General features: G+C 51.1%; 5 protein-coding genes across 5 annotated transcripts; 2 read left to right on the top strand and 3 right to left on the bottom strand.

Moving 5' to 3' along the window:
* Positions 1 to 1,251: 1,251 nt before the first annotated feature.
* MIND_01204000 (BZIP domain-containing protein) lies at positions 1,252 to 2,464 on the top strand (the record flags this gene model as incomplete). Its single annotated transcript, XM_037368548.1, has 5 exons — positions 1,252 to 1,371; positions 1,423 to 1,731; positions 1,782 to 2,018; positions 2,095 to 2,247; positions 2,291 to 2,464. The coding sequence occupies exons 1-5, from the start codon at positions 1,261 to 1,263 to the stop codon at positions 2,462 to 2,464; spliced, it is 984 nt and encodes a 327-aa protein (XP_037215474.1). The 5' UTR covers positions 1,252 to 1,260.
* Positions 2,465 to 3,880: 1,416 nt separating this feature from the next.
* Positions 3,881 to 5,429, top strand: MIND_01203900 (BZIP domain-containing protein; the record flags this gene model as incomplete). The annotated part of the gene is made up of 5 exons (XM_037368547.1): positions 3,881 to 4,103; positions 4,149 to 4,549; positions 4,596 to 4,742; positions 4,788 to 4,931; positions 4,986 to 5,429. 5 exons carry the CDS (start codon positions 3,881 to 3,883, stop codon positions 5,427 to 5,429), a joined length of 1,359 nt encoding a protein of 452 aa, XP_037215473.1.
* Positions 5,430 to 6,571: 1,142 nt separating this feature from the next.
* On the bottom strand, positions 6,572 to 9,511 carry MIND_01203800 (AAA domain-containing protein; the record flags this gene model as incomplete). The annotated part of the gene is made up of 13 exons (XM_037368546.1): positions 6,572 to 6,679; positions 6,730 to 6,758; positions 6,809 to 6,848; positions 6,896 to 7,034; positions 7,088 to 7,402; positions 7,449 to 7,846; positions 7,890 to 7,988; positions 8,035 to 8,268; positions 8,320 to 8,582; positions 8,627 to 8,865; positions 8,918 to 9,033; positions 9,082 to 9,265; positions 9,315 to 9,511. The coding sequence occupies 13 exons, from the start codon at positions 9,509 to 9,511 to the stop codon at positions 6,572 to 6,574; spliced, it is 2,361 nt and encodes a 786-aa protein (XP_037215472.1).
* Positions 9,512 to 9,661: 150 nt separating this feature from the next.
* MIND_01203700 (ARF GAP-like zinc finger-containing protein) lies at positions 9,662 to 11,178 on the bottom strand (the record flags this gene model as incomplete). The annotated part of the gene is made up of 6 exons (XM_037368545.1): positions 9,662 to 10,581; positions 10,629 to 10,752; positions 10,805 to 10,847; positions 10,894 to 10,944; positions 10,994 to 11,060; positions 11,106 to 11,178. 6 exons carry the CDS (start codon positions 11,176 to 11,178, stop codon positions 9,662 to 9,664), a joined length of 1,278 nt encoding a protein of 425 aa, XP_037215471.1.
* A 646-nt stretch (positions 11,179 to 11,824) lies between these two features.
* Positions 11,825 to 14,476, bottom strand: MIND_01203600 (Double-strand break repair protein; the record flags this gene model as incomplete). Its single annotated transcript, XM_037368544.1, has 11 exons — positions 14,410 to 14,476; positions 14,236 to 14,366; positions 14,021 to 14,184; positions 13,594 to 13,968; positions 12,753 to 13,544; positions 12,615 to 12,705; positions 12,505 to 12,567; positions 12,178 to 12,456; positions 12,065 to 12,132; positions 11,891 to 12,008; positions 11,825 to 11,845 (listed from the first exon to the last, which is right to left on the bottom strand). The coding sequence occupies exons 1-11, from the start codon at positions 14,465 to 14,467 to the stop codon at positions 11,825 to 11,827; spliced, it is 2,160 nt and encodes a 719-aa protein (XP_037215470.1). The 5' UTR covers positions 14,468 to 14,476.
* Between the last annotated feature and the right edge of the window lie 29 nt (positions 14,477 to 14,505).

Below are 14,505 nucleotides of genomic sequence, written 5' to 3'. Positions count from 1 at the left end.
AGTGGGATTCAGAAGCCGGTGGGCGAACTGTCAAGCAAGGTGACCGAGAGATTGCGATGTAGCTTATTGCCAACACGATGCACTGGCAATTCCGAGTCTTCAAGAGAATTTAATTGCAAGGGAGAAGGTTGACTGAATAATAATAATATTGACCGATTTGAGGCTTCGTGCGGACCTTGAGACGCGCCAGTCAAGGTCCGTTTCCAGGAGTAGTCTGGTGACCTTTTCGATATGTCTGTCGTCGAGCTAGGTTGGAGCAGCCTGGCAGGTGGGATATTCGGGCGATTAATCGAAGAGTGGGCCATGAAGACAAGTCGACCGGGTCGCTAGCCACCTTTCTTCCACGCCGATGTCTGAGGAAATGAAGACACTGGGTGCAGTAGGGGCTGGCCAGCGTCGCAGAAAGTATATTTGAATCTTGCTTGCTTGCTGCCTTCTTGTCGGGGGCCCGAAAACGGCGGGGTCGAGGCGGGCCACGTAAGCGCGACGGACGGACACGTTGTTTTGTGCCCGTGAGATTTTGGAGAGACACCATACAGTTCTGGGCTCGGGGCCCGCCCGGAAGCAAAATATCTGCTGCTTTCTCCCTGTCTGCTTTTGACGAATTTCATACTCCGCGGCACTGACAGAACACGTAAAAATGGCGTAGATTGTTTGTTCTTTTGGCGTGGAAAGACCAAGCAAAGTCCCAAGCAAAGAACACCTTCACCTAGGCTACTCGTTGCGAGCCACAGGCTGGACAACGCTGGAAAAGCTCCCAAATCAAGAAGGACCCTGATAGAGAGCGGGACGCATAGGGCCTTCCATGGCTCCTCGGGGGTCTGGGTGTGTTGGGAAGGACAGGAACGGGAGAGTGGATTCGCTAAAACAAACAAACATTGATCGGCCATCACGACTCAGCGAATAAAAAAAATTTGCTTCCGTTTCTGTTGTTGCGGTTGACAACGGCCGGTCGTGCCGACTAACTTCGCCTCAAAAGGGCCAAATCGGGGGGCTGGTGCTCTGTGCTCTGGAGAGGGGGGGAATGGGTGACATAGCCTAGGCTGCTCGAAAAGCGCAATCCACGCCAAAGAAACTTTTTTATGTGGATTATTGTCGCCCCGTTGTCGATGGGCGGGGCTCGTTTCAGAGAACTGATCGAAGTAAATCTCGTGATGTCTCGGACAAGACTTGCCTCGCGCACCCTATAATACGGCGTGTGCCCTCATTCTTCCCTCTTACTCTCATACTCTTTCCTCCCTCCCCAACTTACGTACCCTGATGTCGTCTATAAGCGGACATACGGCACAAACAGCAGAGAGGCCAGAGCGTAGCCGTAACGCCAAGGCGCAAGCCCGCCACCGCGCAAAGAGAAAAGCCTACATCGAGCAGGTGTGTTTACTCGTCGTTGAAGAGGGAGAGGGTTTTTTTACGCGTCAACAGCTTGAGCAAACTGTTACCAAGCTACAAACTGCTCTCGGCTTCACCCCCGAGCAAGTGACATCCTTGCCTCCACCGTTGGTTAAGATTCGCGAGCTCGAGCAAGAAAATGCGCGTCTCACGAAAGAAAACGACGAACTGCATCGACTTTTGGCCGATGCAGGCATTAATCCAGTCACCGGCGCCCGTTCTCTCAGTCTAGACAGTATGGGCAGACGCGGTTCTCCATTGGGGGCTAATTATGGCGACCCCCATCGCTCTGTAGAGCGCGACTTCAAGCGAAGAAAGATGGATGGAATGGACGACTACCTCGTATGTTTCCCTCATCTTTTGGCCAACGGCTCACCGAAAAATTTACACAGCCACCCAGCAGTCATCACCACAGCGATCTCACTCGGCCCCCACCTTTAACAATTCCGCAGTCCGGCCATGGTGGTCCTCACCATTATTCAGCAACGCAGCACACGTCCAGCTCCAATAGCTCAACTCCAGGCTCACTATTCTTGCCTCCACCTAATGCTCCGCCAATCGGGCCTCCCTTTGGCCAAATCCCTAATACACCCTCTGGATCGAGCTCAACATCGTCTCCCCCCTTTTCGGCGAGTCTTATTTCTCTGCCCTGCTAGGCCGGGCTGCCCTGCTTGAGCTTTTGATCCTAGTAATTTGTTTATTCAGCCCGCCACCATGCATGCCAACTCCAATCCCCATGCTCATTCGCACTCGCCAGTCGGCCACCGCCCTCCATCGATTCCCCACGGTCTTTCGAGCTACGCGTCGAGCGCGAGCAGCCAGAGCTATGTCAGCGTCAAGGCAGAAGACGATAGCTATGTGAGTTGGTGTCCCTACTTCGCTTCGCGTCTTATTATTCCAGCCGTCATCGCACCAGTCAAACCACTCGCCACACTCGCACTCCAACCACAGTGCCGGCGGCCACCACTACACCCTGCCCCCCTTCTCCCAGACGATCCCGGACCACTCGCTCGACAATCAGACGAGCAGCTGGCACCCAAGTTACTCGTCTGAGCGCGCGCCGCTTCACCGGTAGTCCCAAAAAAAGCAACGTTACGATCACATAGACGTCCTGAATGAACGAAGCCAAGCTATGTATCCACTGTACGCTACCCACACACTCGTCGCATTGCTGTCGCGCTCTGTTCTCTGTCCTCCCTCTCCTCTACGTACCTCAAGAACGGCTGTCCATTATAATATTCTTTCATCTACACAAATAAGAGCACATTTTGCATCAGACCCAGATCTATTGACGTAGTCCTCCGACCCCGACTCGCTCGGCCCCGCTCCGAACTGAGATGCAAACCCCGCCACATTCGCGAAGCAGCAGCAAAGTTGATACCAGTTCAGAAGCTTGTTGGGCCACTGGGCTGCCGCGGGCGGCACGCGGTACAAGGGCGGTGGTAAGCTCCCCCAAGTCTGTTGTCGGGTGAGAGTGGACGCGGACGGAAAGAGAGAAGCAGCGCCAGTGGGAAGGGCATCTGGCGATCTTTACGGGAGCACGCGTACGAGAACGGACGGCGAACAAGACTTGAAAAGCGGAGGAATTGCGGATGAAGTAAGTAAGGCGGATGCCGGAATCGCGGGTGTCGAAAGCGCCATGTCGTAGATCGTCGACGAAAGGATTGATAAGTGCAAGATAAAGGACTGACTGGACCGGAGGATGGCGATATTCGCCTTGAAGCCAGAATTAACACCGGAACGAGTAGGTTGTCTCCACCGATGCTACACGCGCCGCAGATGAGCTTCTTTTGCATTAGATGTCGATTTCAACCAGACAACTTGCTGTGGATGCCGCCTCACAAGTAAAGTCTGGTTTCAGTGGGTAGAAAGATGGCTTGTGTGAGGCTCTTTTCCGCAGTCAGACTGTAAGATCAGCTTTGATCACCCTCTAGGATCAGACTAAGGATGGGTAAAGAAGGTCATTCATAAACTTTGAAACCAGTGGCTCATGTGCTTTGTCTGCAGCGCTTTGAACAACAAGGCTTTGTTCGTTGCTCAAGAGGATAAAACCTGTTGCCCTGAGCTCGTTTGTCAGGCTTGCTAATATTTTTCTCTTCTGAGTCTTCACAACACAACAACACGACGTCACCCCAAAAGATTTCATCTGGCTCGTCGTCATCAATTATTTTGCTCCCGCCGGCGGTGATCCAGCCACGCGAGCACGGCTAGGCGACAGTGAGCCAGTGGCAACAGTGAGCCAGTGGCAACACACCATCCTTCCATCGCAACGAGTACCCTGGTCGTATTACCAAGCCTCCCGACCCGTCACCGAGTACACTTGATCGTCAATCGATACCGTCGCGGGGGTACAACTCGACCGTTCAAGCAGCTGCAAGGAGCTACTTCCAAAGGCGCAGAAGAGCCAAAGAAGAGCAGACCTTCTGACGAGCCGAAGAGAGCACGAGGCGATCACGGAGATCATAAAATTGCGCGAGAAACAACCAGACAAATGCAGTCAGCGTCAGCAACAAGCTATCTCCGTGAGGTAGAGATAGGGCACAAGGAAAACTTGAATCGGGGAGAACACGAGTGTGAGGAGGGATTAGGAGGAAATGAGAACCGGAATCCGGAGCGAGAAAACGCGTCGCTATTCCCCCCCAAGCGTCCCAGCTTGAGAGAACGACTGCAAGCGGAAGACACCCATCTCCTCGGCAACACAGCCGATTTGACCAGTGAGTAGTCGCATTTCCGCCCCTTGCCATGCTCACTGTCCACAGCACTGTTCGTGAGTGAGGTTTCCGGGGTATGCATAACTCCCGACAGCCTCCATGAGGCTGTACGTGGAACTGGCGATGTGAATGGCCTGTACCACCTTGCCATATCGATCCAACACGTATTAGATCAAAGGTATCCGACCCCTGGCTATCGGCAGCCAACAGAGGATTCGAGTGGTAAACCAGTGAAAGAGCCGGTGCCAGACCGTCGTTTGGTTCAAGACACTATGGAGCGCTTACTTGTGGAGATCGGCAGCGCTCTTTACGACCGAGTTGGTGGCCCTATTCTCCTCCCAATCGACCCACGACGTCATAACAACGTGGGTGGGTTGGTGCGCAGCGCGAAGCGCATGGTGGCCATGCTGACTGCCAAAGGCATCGACAAAAAACAGGTTATCGTCAGCGTGCGTACGACCATCTTCTTCATTTCCCTTCTTGACAAGAATTCAGATCGTCGCAACTGAGGACGGAGTCAAGGCCATACAGGTCCTTGCTGCGGCCCGAATCAACACAAATCTCATCCTCGTGTCTGGACTGAGGCATGCGATGATATGTGTCGAAGCTGGCCCGGCGGCAATTTCGATCGCGGTTCGACCAGTAAGTACTCGTCGTTTTCACCAGCAACCTCTGAGGATACTTCAGCTCTTACAAGCCCGAGAGAAGCGACAAAAACAGACCTTTCCCAACCTCTTGACTCATCCTGGCATCACAGATATTCTGGCTATTATCGAGTACTTCAAACGGCACAAAATCGCGACAAGGATATTAGGGACCGACTTTGAGGAGGTGAGAAAAGACATTGATTGGGATGGAACTGGACCTAACGTGCACATCCACCAGCTGGCTGAGCTGGCAATTCTTTCTGGGTTTGACGCCGTTTTTCTGAGCGCAGTTCAGTTGGAAGATGTCCGCTGGCGAAGCGACCCTCAGTTCCCGACAATGGCCTTACGAAAACTGCATGAAATGGCCGTCTTCAGGGCGCTTAACGGCGAATACCCCTGCAAGGTCCTTGCCAACATCCAACCCGGCACCGGAGGCTTCTTGCGGACTCTCTCGCCAGCGACACGAGAAGAGATTTTCGACACGCTCTACCCAGAGATGTACAGAATGCAAGATGTGATGAACGCGGTCGAGGCCATTGTGTACAAGGCGTTAGGAAGGCAGGTCGCGTTGCGGACGCTTAGCATGGATGCGCTGTGCGATTTATGGGAGCGGAAAGCCAGGAGGGAGGAGCCGCTGGGAAATAGGGAGAAGATTAATCATGACTCGGAGGAGTGCTTGTAATATATGAGTACCTACTTGCTGTTGACTCGGAGTGAAATCGGCTCTACAAAAGGTCGCGCACGGTGCGGAATAAGCTCATGAGGGTACTGCTGAAAGCCAGCTTGTCACGCGTGACGTGACGCGTTATCATGATGTGCTCCTTCAAGTTCAGAGTCCTTCTCTCGAGTCTCGCTACTTATTTCCCTATGCTTCTCAGTCTCTCGGCAGGGTGCTCTGTCCAATCCGTTCATTGGTTATAACTCTCTTCCCTCGGCATTCACATTTATGTCACAATATAATCTTGAAGTTGAAACTAAAACACGTTCAGCGCCAAGCGCCCGCCGATACTGAAATACTTATCGTTGCCTGACTAGGACTAGACTTAAGATATTCAATACGAGTCGTTCGCCGCTCAGCTCTCTTTGAAACTCATTTTCGGCAAGCCAAGCTCGCGCTCAACCTGGAGGTGTCGGGGTTTGCCCTATAAAAGCAGCGGTGAGTATACCACAAAGACCAGTCTCGCAATCCCTGCTAGCACCCCTTAAGTCCAGAAACTACCACAATGAAGCTCTCTATCTTCTTTGGCGCACTTATCCCAGTCGTCTATGGCGCGACGGTCGCCTCTCGCACCCAAGGCAATGTGTTGGTGTTTTTTCTACAGTCCGAGTTAGTCGAGGCTGATTGACACCAGGTTTATGTGCATCGACACCCAATTCGCTGGTGCATGTGCTCACTCCCATGGCGCCAGTGGCCAGTGCGTCCCCGTCCCAGCCGGCTTCAACGACAACATCTCCTCTTTCGGACCCGACTCTGGCCAGGACTGCTTCATTTTCGCGCAAGTTTTTCATCTTTGTACTCGTCTCTAAGTATTCTGACAAAACTCCAGCAATGGAGATTGCACTGGGGCGCAAGTCGGTCCCATTCGCAGCCCCGGCATTCCTGACCTTCGCACTGTCGGATTCAATGATGTGATGTCCGCCTTCAAGTTCGTAATTCAGTCTTTCTGTGCAAACTGCAGGACTAAGGATATTTTAGGTGCTTCTTTGGTTGAAGTCAGAGGGAGTACTCTGGAAAGAAAATGTGGTCAATTTTACGAGAAATTTAGACAGCTCCGTAGTTTGAACAGATAGCTGGGGATTTTCCGATACATTTGTTTTCCAGTTTTACTCTAAGCCAGCATATCGCACATCTGCATTCCCGTCCAGCCAACCAAGCCACTTCTTCAGATACTTGCCGCCATACGATACCGTTGACGAGTCACCGACAATACACTGGGAAAGCGCATTAGTAACTGCAATTGGTTATCAACAAGGCAACCCACAAGATGCCGCTTCGCTCGTGTCATTGCGACTGGAACACATTGAGTGGACGAAAAAGTATCCCTAATGAGTTATCATTACCATTCAACCGCCGTTTCTCCTTCAAAAATCCGACTTCCCGCTGTAACGACGTTGGATTGCGCAATGTGGAAGAGAAAGCCCGCTCACGGTATCATTGCTCCGTACAAGACTGATCACAACAGCCTCTTTCTCGCGCCCCTGCATGCCATCGACCGTCCCAATTTCGAGTTCCGCACCGTATTGGGGTCTGATGAGCGACGTCAGAAGTGTGACTTGAGCCTGGTATCTGGGAGATGGTGTGTCGAGTCGAAGTCATAATCCAAGAAGGACTAGACGTACGGCGAGATAACCGCTATCTGACTCGGGAGCACGCCAGCGCCAATAAGTTTGTCCACCCAGTTTTTTACGACAGTCGCCTCGTTCTCATTGCATCGACTGCCTTCGTCGCCATCGCCCTCTAAGCGCTCGAAATACTCGCATCCAGCGGTGTCGAAAAACACAACCGGCGTTGCCAACACCTCTTTCTCGTCATCTGGTGAGTCTGCATGGGTTTCTGGAAGATCCAGCAGGAGATGTTTCTCCACGGCGGGAGCAGAAGCAAGTTTAGAGCCGTAAAGCGTCTTCGAGGGAAATGTGCATATGTCTTGGTGCATCCTTCGGTATGGTAAGCATCACGTGAACTGGGGAAAAGGCAACAAACCGATATTGGACCTGAAGCATTCGCTTGATTTGCTTCCCGTACATTTTTTCAAGTCGATCGAACAGAGTAATTTCAAGTGTCCTGGGAGGTTTCAAAAGAGGTCCACGTTCTCCCTTATTCTTGGTCTGGGCCGCTGTCGAGTTGACCGGTTTGATGGATTTGGCTTCTTCCTTTCCCTCTTCGGCACTCGTTGCATCGGACTCTGATAATTCCGAACCAGATTGAGGAGGTGGTGGTGGTGCGGCCTTTTTGTCTTCATTCTTTTTTGTGGGTTTCGCCACTAGCTTTGGGGGTTTCATTTTGCTATCCTTGTCAATCGAAAGTACGGTGGGCGGAAGTTGCATTGGGTCACCCGCAAGGATAAGCTTGCGGCCTTTCAATATGGGGACCCAGCAGACCTGCACAAGTTAGTTTCAATTTTCTAAAGCTCTTGATACTAACAGCCTCCATTGCCTGAGTCGCCTCATCGATGATGACAACATCGAATTCATGGTTTCTCAGCTGCCGGCCTCCTGCGGAATGACATGTCGCAATCACAACCTGGGATGCATGGTGAATAGCATGACGGACCCAAAACACCAAGTACCTGTGATTCCACGAGAACGGAATTGACGACACCCCCCTCACGTTGTCGATACCTAATCAACGTTAGACAATCCGATTTTACAAATGAGAGGGTGCTCAACTCTTTCCGTAAAGCCTTGACTTCATCCCACATCTTCCTTCGCTCGGCACCACGAGGTGGCTTACCCTTCCCTTTCCCTGAAAGCGTGCTCAAAGCTGTTTCGAGCTCATTTTTTACGTCTTTTGCAAGGATCGCCTTAAGTTATATTGAGCTATGCACAGAGATTGCCGAGACGTGGTCACATACCTGGTCCGAACGACCTGCTTTAACCTCCAGCGTCGAGTCCAAAATGTCTGCATTGGCCATCACCCGCGCCGGATGACCGATTCGCGTAACTTTGATTCGGGAGCCTTTATCTGTAACAGGCAATGCGAGCAGTCGTTCAAGGATGTTGTCCACTGATAGGTTAGACGCGCCGCAAACCAAAACGCGGAGCGATTTTGGATTGCTTGGTGTTACGGCGGTGAGCTGCCGAATTATCTCGACGAGTGTGTGCGTTTTACCAGTCCCTACTTTACGTTATGTGACCAAAAGATTGGTTTAGAAGATGTACCTGGTGGCCCATGAATACAAGCGACCTCGCCCGCTTGCAAAGCAAAGCGAACCGCGTCTTTTTGACTCGGATTGAGAGATTCGTCGAAGAAAGAGAGGTTGGGCAGCGGATTTATGGTGTCCGGTGAGCGAGTGGACATCGCAAGGAGGACCTGAACGAGGCGCAGTTTCTCTGACGATATCTTCTCTTCAGATTTGCCCATTACTATTCGCTCGAGTTGATCAATAGTTTTATCCATTCTGAATGGGCGTCAGACGCTAATCGAAGGTCACGGTGCAACCGCAGCCATACCGGTCGTAGGTGACACTATTGGCCAGTTTCACAATGCGGACTCGCTCCGGTAAGTCAAGATCTTCTGACGCCGAGTCAGAACCATCCACTGCTATTACGATGCGCGTATCGGTTACCTGCTCGCCTTGTCAGCGTCTCCCCCAAATCTGGCAATGTCTACTCACTCGATAAACAACACCCTCGACTTTCTCCCGGTCCTGACTTGCGCCAGCCTTGGCCTTGACTGGAGCTTTCTTGCTTGTCGCCGCAACGTTCGCTTCTATCCTTGCCAGATCGCCAGTTCTGAGTGAATGGGGCGGGAAAAGCGGGCTGGTATGATAGGCCGATGGACGTTCCAGCTCAACCAAGCTACCTTCAGAAACTCAGCTTTATGAGTAGAGAAACTCATTGGACGTACGTTTTCCCTCCCAATCCAATGTTTATGTTGACGATACCCAGCCCTAGCAACGCCAGGCCTTTCTGTTCCAATAGTTTTGCACTACAGTTTGTGAGTAGCAGTGAGCTTCGTTCGATCTCTGCACCACGCTCTTTGACGAGGAGAGCTCTCTGGCGCGCGAAGAAAGCTGTCAAACGCAATTTTGAATCGGTGTCCATGATGGACAAAAGGAAGTGGTGAACGGTCACGAGACAGGTGTTACTTTTACTGGAACAGTACTGGAACACGTCGAGAATCAAGGGCGTACGACTTATGCAAGATGATATCAGTAAAGTAAGCATTACATAAATTGGTCCATAAATTCACGGCTACATAGCCCCCCATTGTCCCTGCTGCTGAGGCATATAACCCATATTCGGTGTCATTGGGGTCATCCACTGCGGACCCGTAGCTACCGGCATCGTACCCATAGTTCCCATTTGCATTCCAGGCGGCATGAACTGACTCGTCATCATGGGTTGTTGGCCCATTCCCATGGAAGGCCCACCAAATTGTGGTTGTTGTTGTTGGTACATCTGCGGCTGTTGCATGCCAATACCAGGGCTTGGTGTGTGCATTGGGACTGGCGAGGGAGTCATTTGAATAGGAGCAGGGCTACCATACATCGGTTGTACTGGCTGCGAGCCAAATGGTTGAGGTTGTGGGTTATATAATATGGGTGGTGAAGGTGCGGCGACGAATTGAGGTTGTTGTTGTTGGAACTGCATCGGAATTTGCATAGACTGGGGAGTCAAGTTGGGTGCAAATTGAGGGTGGGCCATTCCCATTCCCATCCCCATCCCAGTCGCCATCGGCATCATCTGAGGCTGATAACCCGTCATGAGTGGTTGTTGAGATTGAATGGGTTGCAGAAACGCCGGTGTGGGGTTTGCTTGAACTTGCAGTGGGAGTGAAGAGTTCATCGCAGGTGTTTGTAATGATATTAGATCGTTCCAAACACCGCCCAGTTGTTGGGACGATGACAGTTGTTGAGTTGGTGGTTGCTGCGGAGTCGGCGCAGGCGGGGAAGCCAGCGAGCTTGGAGGAGGATGAGAAAAAGATCTGCTGGTGCTGGGAGTGATGGTCTTTGGAGGTTCCGCAGCAACAGTGCTTGACCGAGGTGGCAGTCTGGATGTCGAAGGGCCTCCTGTCAACGATTTTGCCGCTGTAGACGATGATGACCTGGAAGGGCCTAGCTTGGATGCAACAAGCGCCGAGCGGTCGACAAAGCTCTTGTATTCGTATTTGGCTACATAAACGCCTTGAGCAAGCATGCTAGCAAGAACCCAGACTCACATCGTACGAATTGTTCCATCTCACTGTCGCGCTCTCCGTCAAGCAAGTTAGGCGGCGGTGGATGTCTCGTCTCGTTTGGGTTATAGATGAAATTCGAGTTGGCGTTGCCCATTTCGCGCATCCGCTAAGCCAACGAATGAATAAAGAAAAAGGAGGACGCACACAGAAAGACTCACGTCGACCTGCTCCTTAGTCCACGAGTCCATGGTTAAACTCTTCCTACACCCGGAATGAGACCATGGTTTCCCATCCACTCGTTACGCACACTTTGCTGACATGAGTTCCAATTTTTCGGTGTATGCTGGCGCAGTTGACGCTAATGACTTCATTGGTAAAAAGAAACTTGGTCGGACCAGTTAGCGCACCAGATGAAGATTCCGAGGTTATATGAGGCCCAGCGGGGATTCCTGACCTTGCAGTCGGCGCAAATGTCTGATGGTGTCAGTTGACGAGGAAGATGGGGGTTTGGCGACTTACCGTTTCCCGGGAGGGCAGCGATCTCTAGCACGAGCTTCTGGTTGCGGTCTGCAGCGAGTTTGTTGACCGACATGAAGGGCGGGAGAATGTAGATGTTTCCGCATTCGGATGGAATTAGGGTGAAACATGAAACATTCACAGATCAGTGATTCGTCCATAAATACTAAATAGATCATAGAAAAAACTTAATCTCAGATAATTCAGTCTATGCTTCTCCAACATCATTCTTAGTGCTGGCAAGGGGCAGTCCTTAACTCCCAGTCACTGTACTACATATTTTGATCAAGTGTTAACATTACAGTGGCTGAAAAACTCTTTGTCAAAAAATCACTCAATTCTAAGTGTAGTAAGTTCATCACAAAGCCTATTATGGGATAAAAGAAAGAAAGTATATTCCCCTCTGAAGGTCCCGAAACACGCGGTCTCTGTACCTACATACAAGCTCCCAACCATGTACGATAAATGAAGACAGGCTTAGACAGTAATCATTGTCAATGTGAAAACCAATGCATGTAACATCAGCCTGCATTTGCCTATACTGTGCAGGTACGGGTACGGGTAAACCCTAGAAAAAGACACGTACGGTCACATTTTGATGGAGAGATTGCAATTGCAGTTCTAGAGTAGGTACAAGTTTAAGGTGCTGTGCTTGGTTATAAGTTAATGAGTTAGTAGAATCATATAGTAGCGGGAAATTGAAAGCAACCCAGTTCTGCGAACTAGTCGCTATCGTCATCAACCTGAACTTCATGAGCTTAGAGTTTTGTACCCGGAGAAATCCTTACGACCATCTTTCCACGCGCCTTTGTGGCCGCCGCACGAGAAGACCGCGTTGGTGCAAATGATAATTGCGATTGTGCTGGAGCTTTCTTTTTGGTCGTCGCGGTAGTCTTTTTTGCGGGCCTGAAGTAGACAAGTGTGAGTATATAACAGACGATACGAAGAATAGGAAAACACACGGTTTCTTCTTTGGCGCGTCATCCGAATCACTATCCACCTCAATAATATCGTCCTCTTCAGATTCGCTCTAAAGCAGCGTTAGCTTAACACAGGCAGGATTACTGAAACTTACAACCGCCTTCTTTCCTCGTTTTGCAGGGGCCTTCTTGGCTGGAGCGGCTTTGGCTTTCGCTGTCGTTTTTGCAGGTGCTCTCTTCTTTGGCGGAGGCTCGTCGCTGTCGTCATCCGAGACATCTGCTTTGGCCTTGCCCTTGCCCTTCGCCGGGGCTTTCTTCTTTACCGGAGCCGGTTCAGAATCATCAAAGTCAGAGCCGCCCATAGGCTCGTCCCTCATCATTGAATCGTCCGAGTTGTCTGCGGCAGCGGCCGTAGATTTGCTCTTGCCCTTGTCCTGAAAACCTTCAGTTGCATTCGTTATGGGGGGAGAATACTATCAAACCTTGCGCGATTCTTTGATTTTGTCAGCATACTCGCGATCCTGTTGCGCTTTCGCATTGGCCAGCTATGAAAACATAAATGAGCGCTTCCGAGTCCCAGTAAACAGCCAACCAATTCTTCGACATCGTCGTCATCCATGTCTTTGTCGCCACCAGTTGACTGCGCACTCTTGGTTAGCTTTTTGAAAGCTTTAGTTACATATCTAGAGAAATAGGTCAGTCTAAGGAACAACATGGTCGGGAAACAAACGTGGCTATTGCGTGGATATCGTCTTTCTCGACGAACATCCCAATTGCGTCACTCATCTCCATTTCCCCCAAGAGTTGAAGTTCTTGTGCTTCTAAATATTGCTTGACCAGATTGGAGACTCGCACGCGAGCCAGCTTTTCAGAGGTCGAAAGCCCGGCCTCAGCAGGATCCTCCAGGTCTGGTTCCTCCGTAACAACCTTGCCTGCGCGAGCGCTCTTCTTGGCTCGGTGGAAGACCAAGACATCTCGTGGATTAGCTAAGCGACCAGTAAACTCCTGGCCGAAGCGCACTGGGTTGGACATTTCTTTGACATCGGTGGTGTCGACTTTCAGTCGGATAAGTGGTAGCATCGGCTCCAATGGCTCCTCCCCGTCTTCCACAGCGCGCGCGTTCCGTTCCTCCCACTGCTCGTTCGCCTGGTCGATGAGGGAATTGACCTTTCTCTTGAGGTACTTGTTGATCTCTATCGAGTCCGCGAGATTCAGCCCCTCCTCTTCTGCGACTTCCGTCATGACAATGCTCTCGATAACGAATGGCCGCACGGTCCGCAAAGGAATGGGGGTGAGCTCAAACTCTTTCCCTCTGATTTGTAGCAGTGCGACGTGTTTTTCGATGGCTTCTCCATCTGCGAGGGAAGTGGCTACAGACGATCCAGGTTGAGAGATATAGTATTGCTTTCCCGCAACAGGTTCCGGGACAATTCGACAGTCATGTTCGTGGCCCCAAATAACCAAATCAATCGAGTCGTCGAAGAGGCCTTCTGGAACGAAGTCTTGCGGGCCATGCTTGACACTAGAAAACCGTCAAAGCATAGGCAAGTAGTTTCCCAAGTACCACATACCGATTCTGGTGAAGCAGAATCATGTTGAACCACTTATTCTTATCGCGTGGCATATACATCCGAACCCTATTGCTCCGAAGCTCGAAATGCATGCGCTGATCTTTGACGTTTCCCATTCCATATAATCCAAGGTAGGTATTCCCTTTTCGGAGAAGAACTGGGCGGACAGCGATTCCAGTGGTGCCCGCCTCGGCGTCAGACACGGGCAGATCAATTTTTCCCATGTAGTTGATGAGTCCGGTGACAGATATAACGTCAAGCGCGCAAAGTGCCCCGTCTGCGCCAGCGCCTTGTGGGTCGTCGTGGTTGCCGTGGATGGAGAAGACGGGGATGCTAACGTTGAAGTTTGGGTCTTCATAGTTGATGGCTGGGAAGCTGAAAGCGCGTAAGTTAAGGCCTTATCTGGCGAGAAGAAACTGCAACACACGAAAACCCGTCTGCCTTGCCCTCATCTGGGTCACTTAGCAGTTCGACCTGAACAGGCTTATCTCCCAGCGTGTACTCGCGCAAAAGCGCGATGGTCTTATATAGACAGTCCCGCGAAGGCTTATTCTCGTGAAACAGGTCGCCTGCGAGGAGTATGAAGTCTACCTAAAGCAAGTCATTTCTTTGTTCAGTGGCATTAGAAGAAGTGATTCGAACGTCGTGTTTTACAGCAAGTTGGAGAATTTCTTTGAACGTGTTGATAGAGTCTGGTCCTCTAACAGGGTCGCGTTCCATATAGCCAATGTGGTTGTCGGTTGCAAGCATGATTTTGATCGTGTCGTCCGGGTCTGAGGCGCGTCAGAGGGCTTGATATAGGTCCATAATGCCTACATTCATCGCGGTCGGGGATAGTTGGGCGTGTACCAGGGTGTGCCTCGTCGTCGCTCATTTTGTTTCGCGTCGAGAAGAAGTGTGACTGTCACGTAT

This window comes from Mycena indigotica (assembly GCF_014461135.1).
Source record: "Mycena indigotica strain 171206Taipei chromosome Unknown Mind.scaff0011, whole genome shotgun sequence".
NCBI lineage: Eukaryota > Fungi > Basidiomycota > Agaricomycetes > Agaricales > Mycenaceae > Mycena > Mycena indigotica.
The sequence above is the reverse complement of the archived record's forward strand: the minus strand, read 5'-3'. Positions and strand labels throughout refer to the sequence as shown.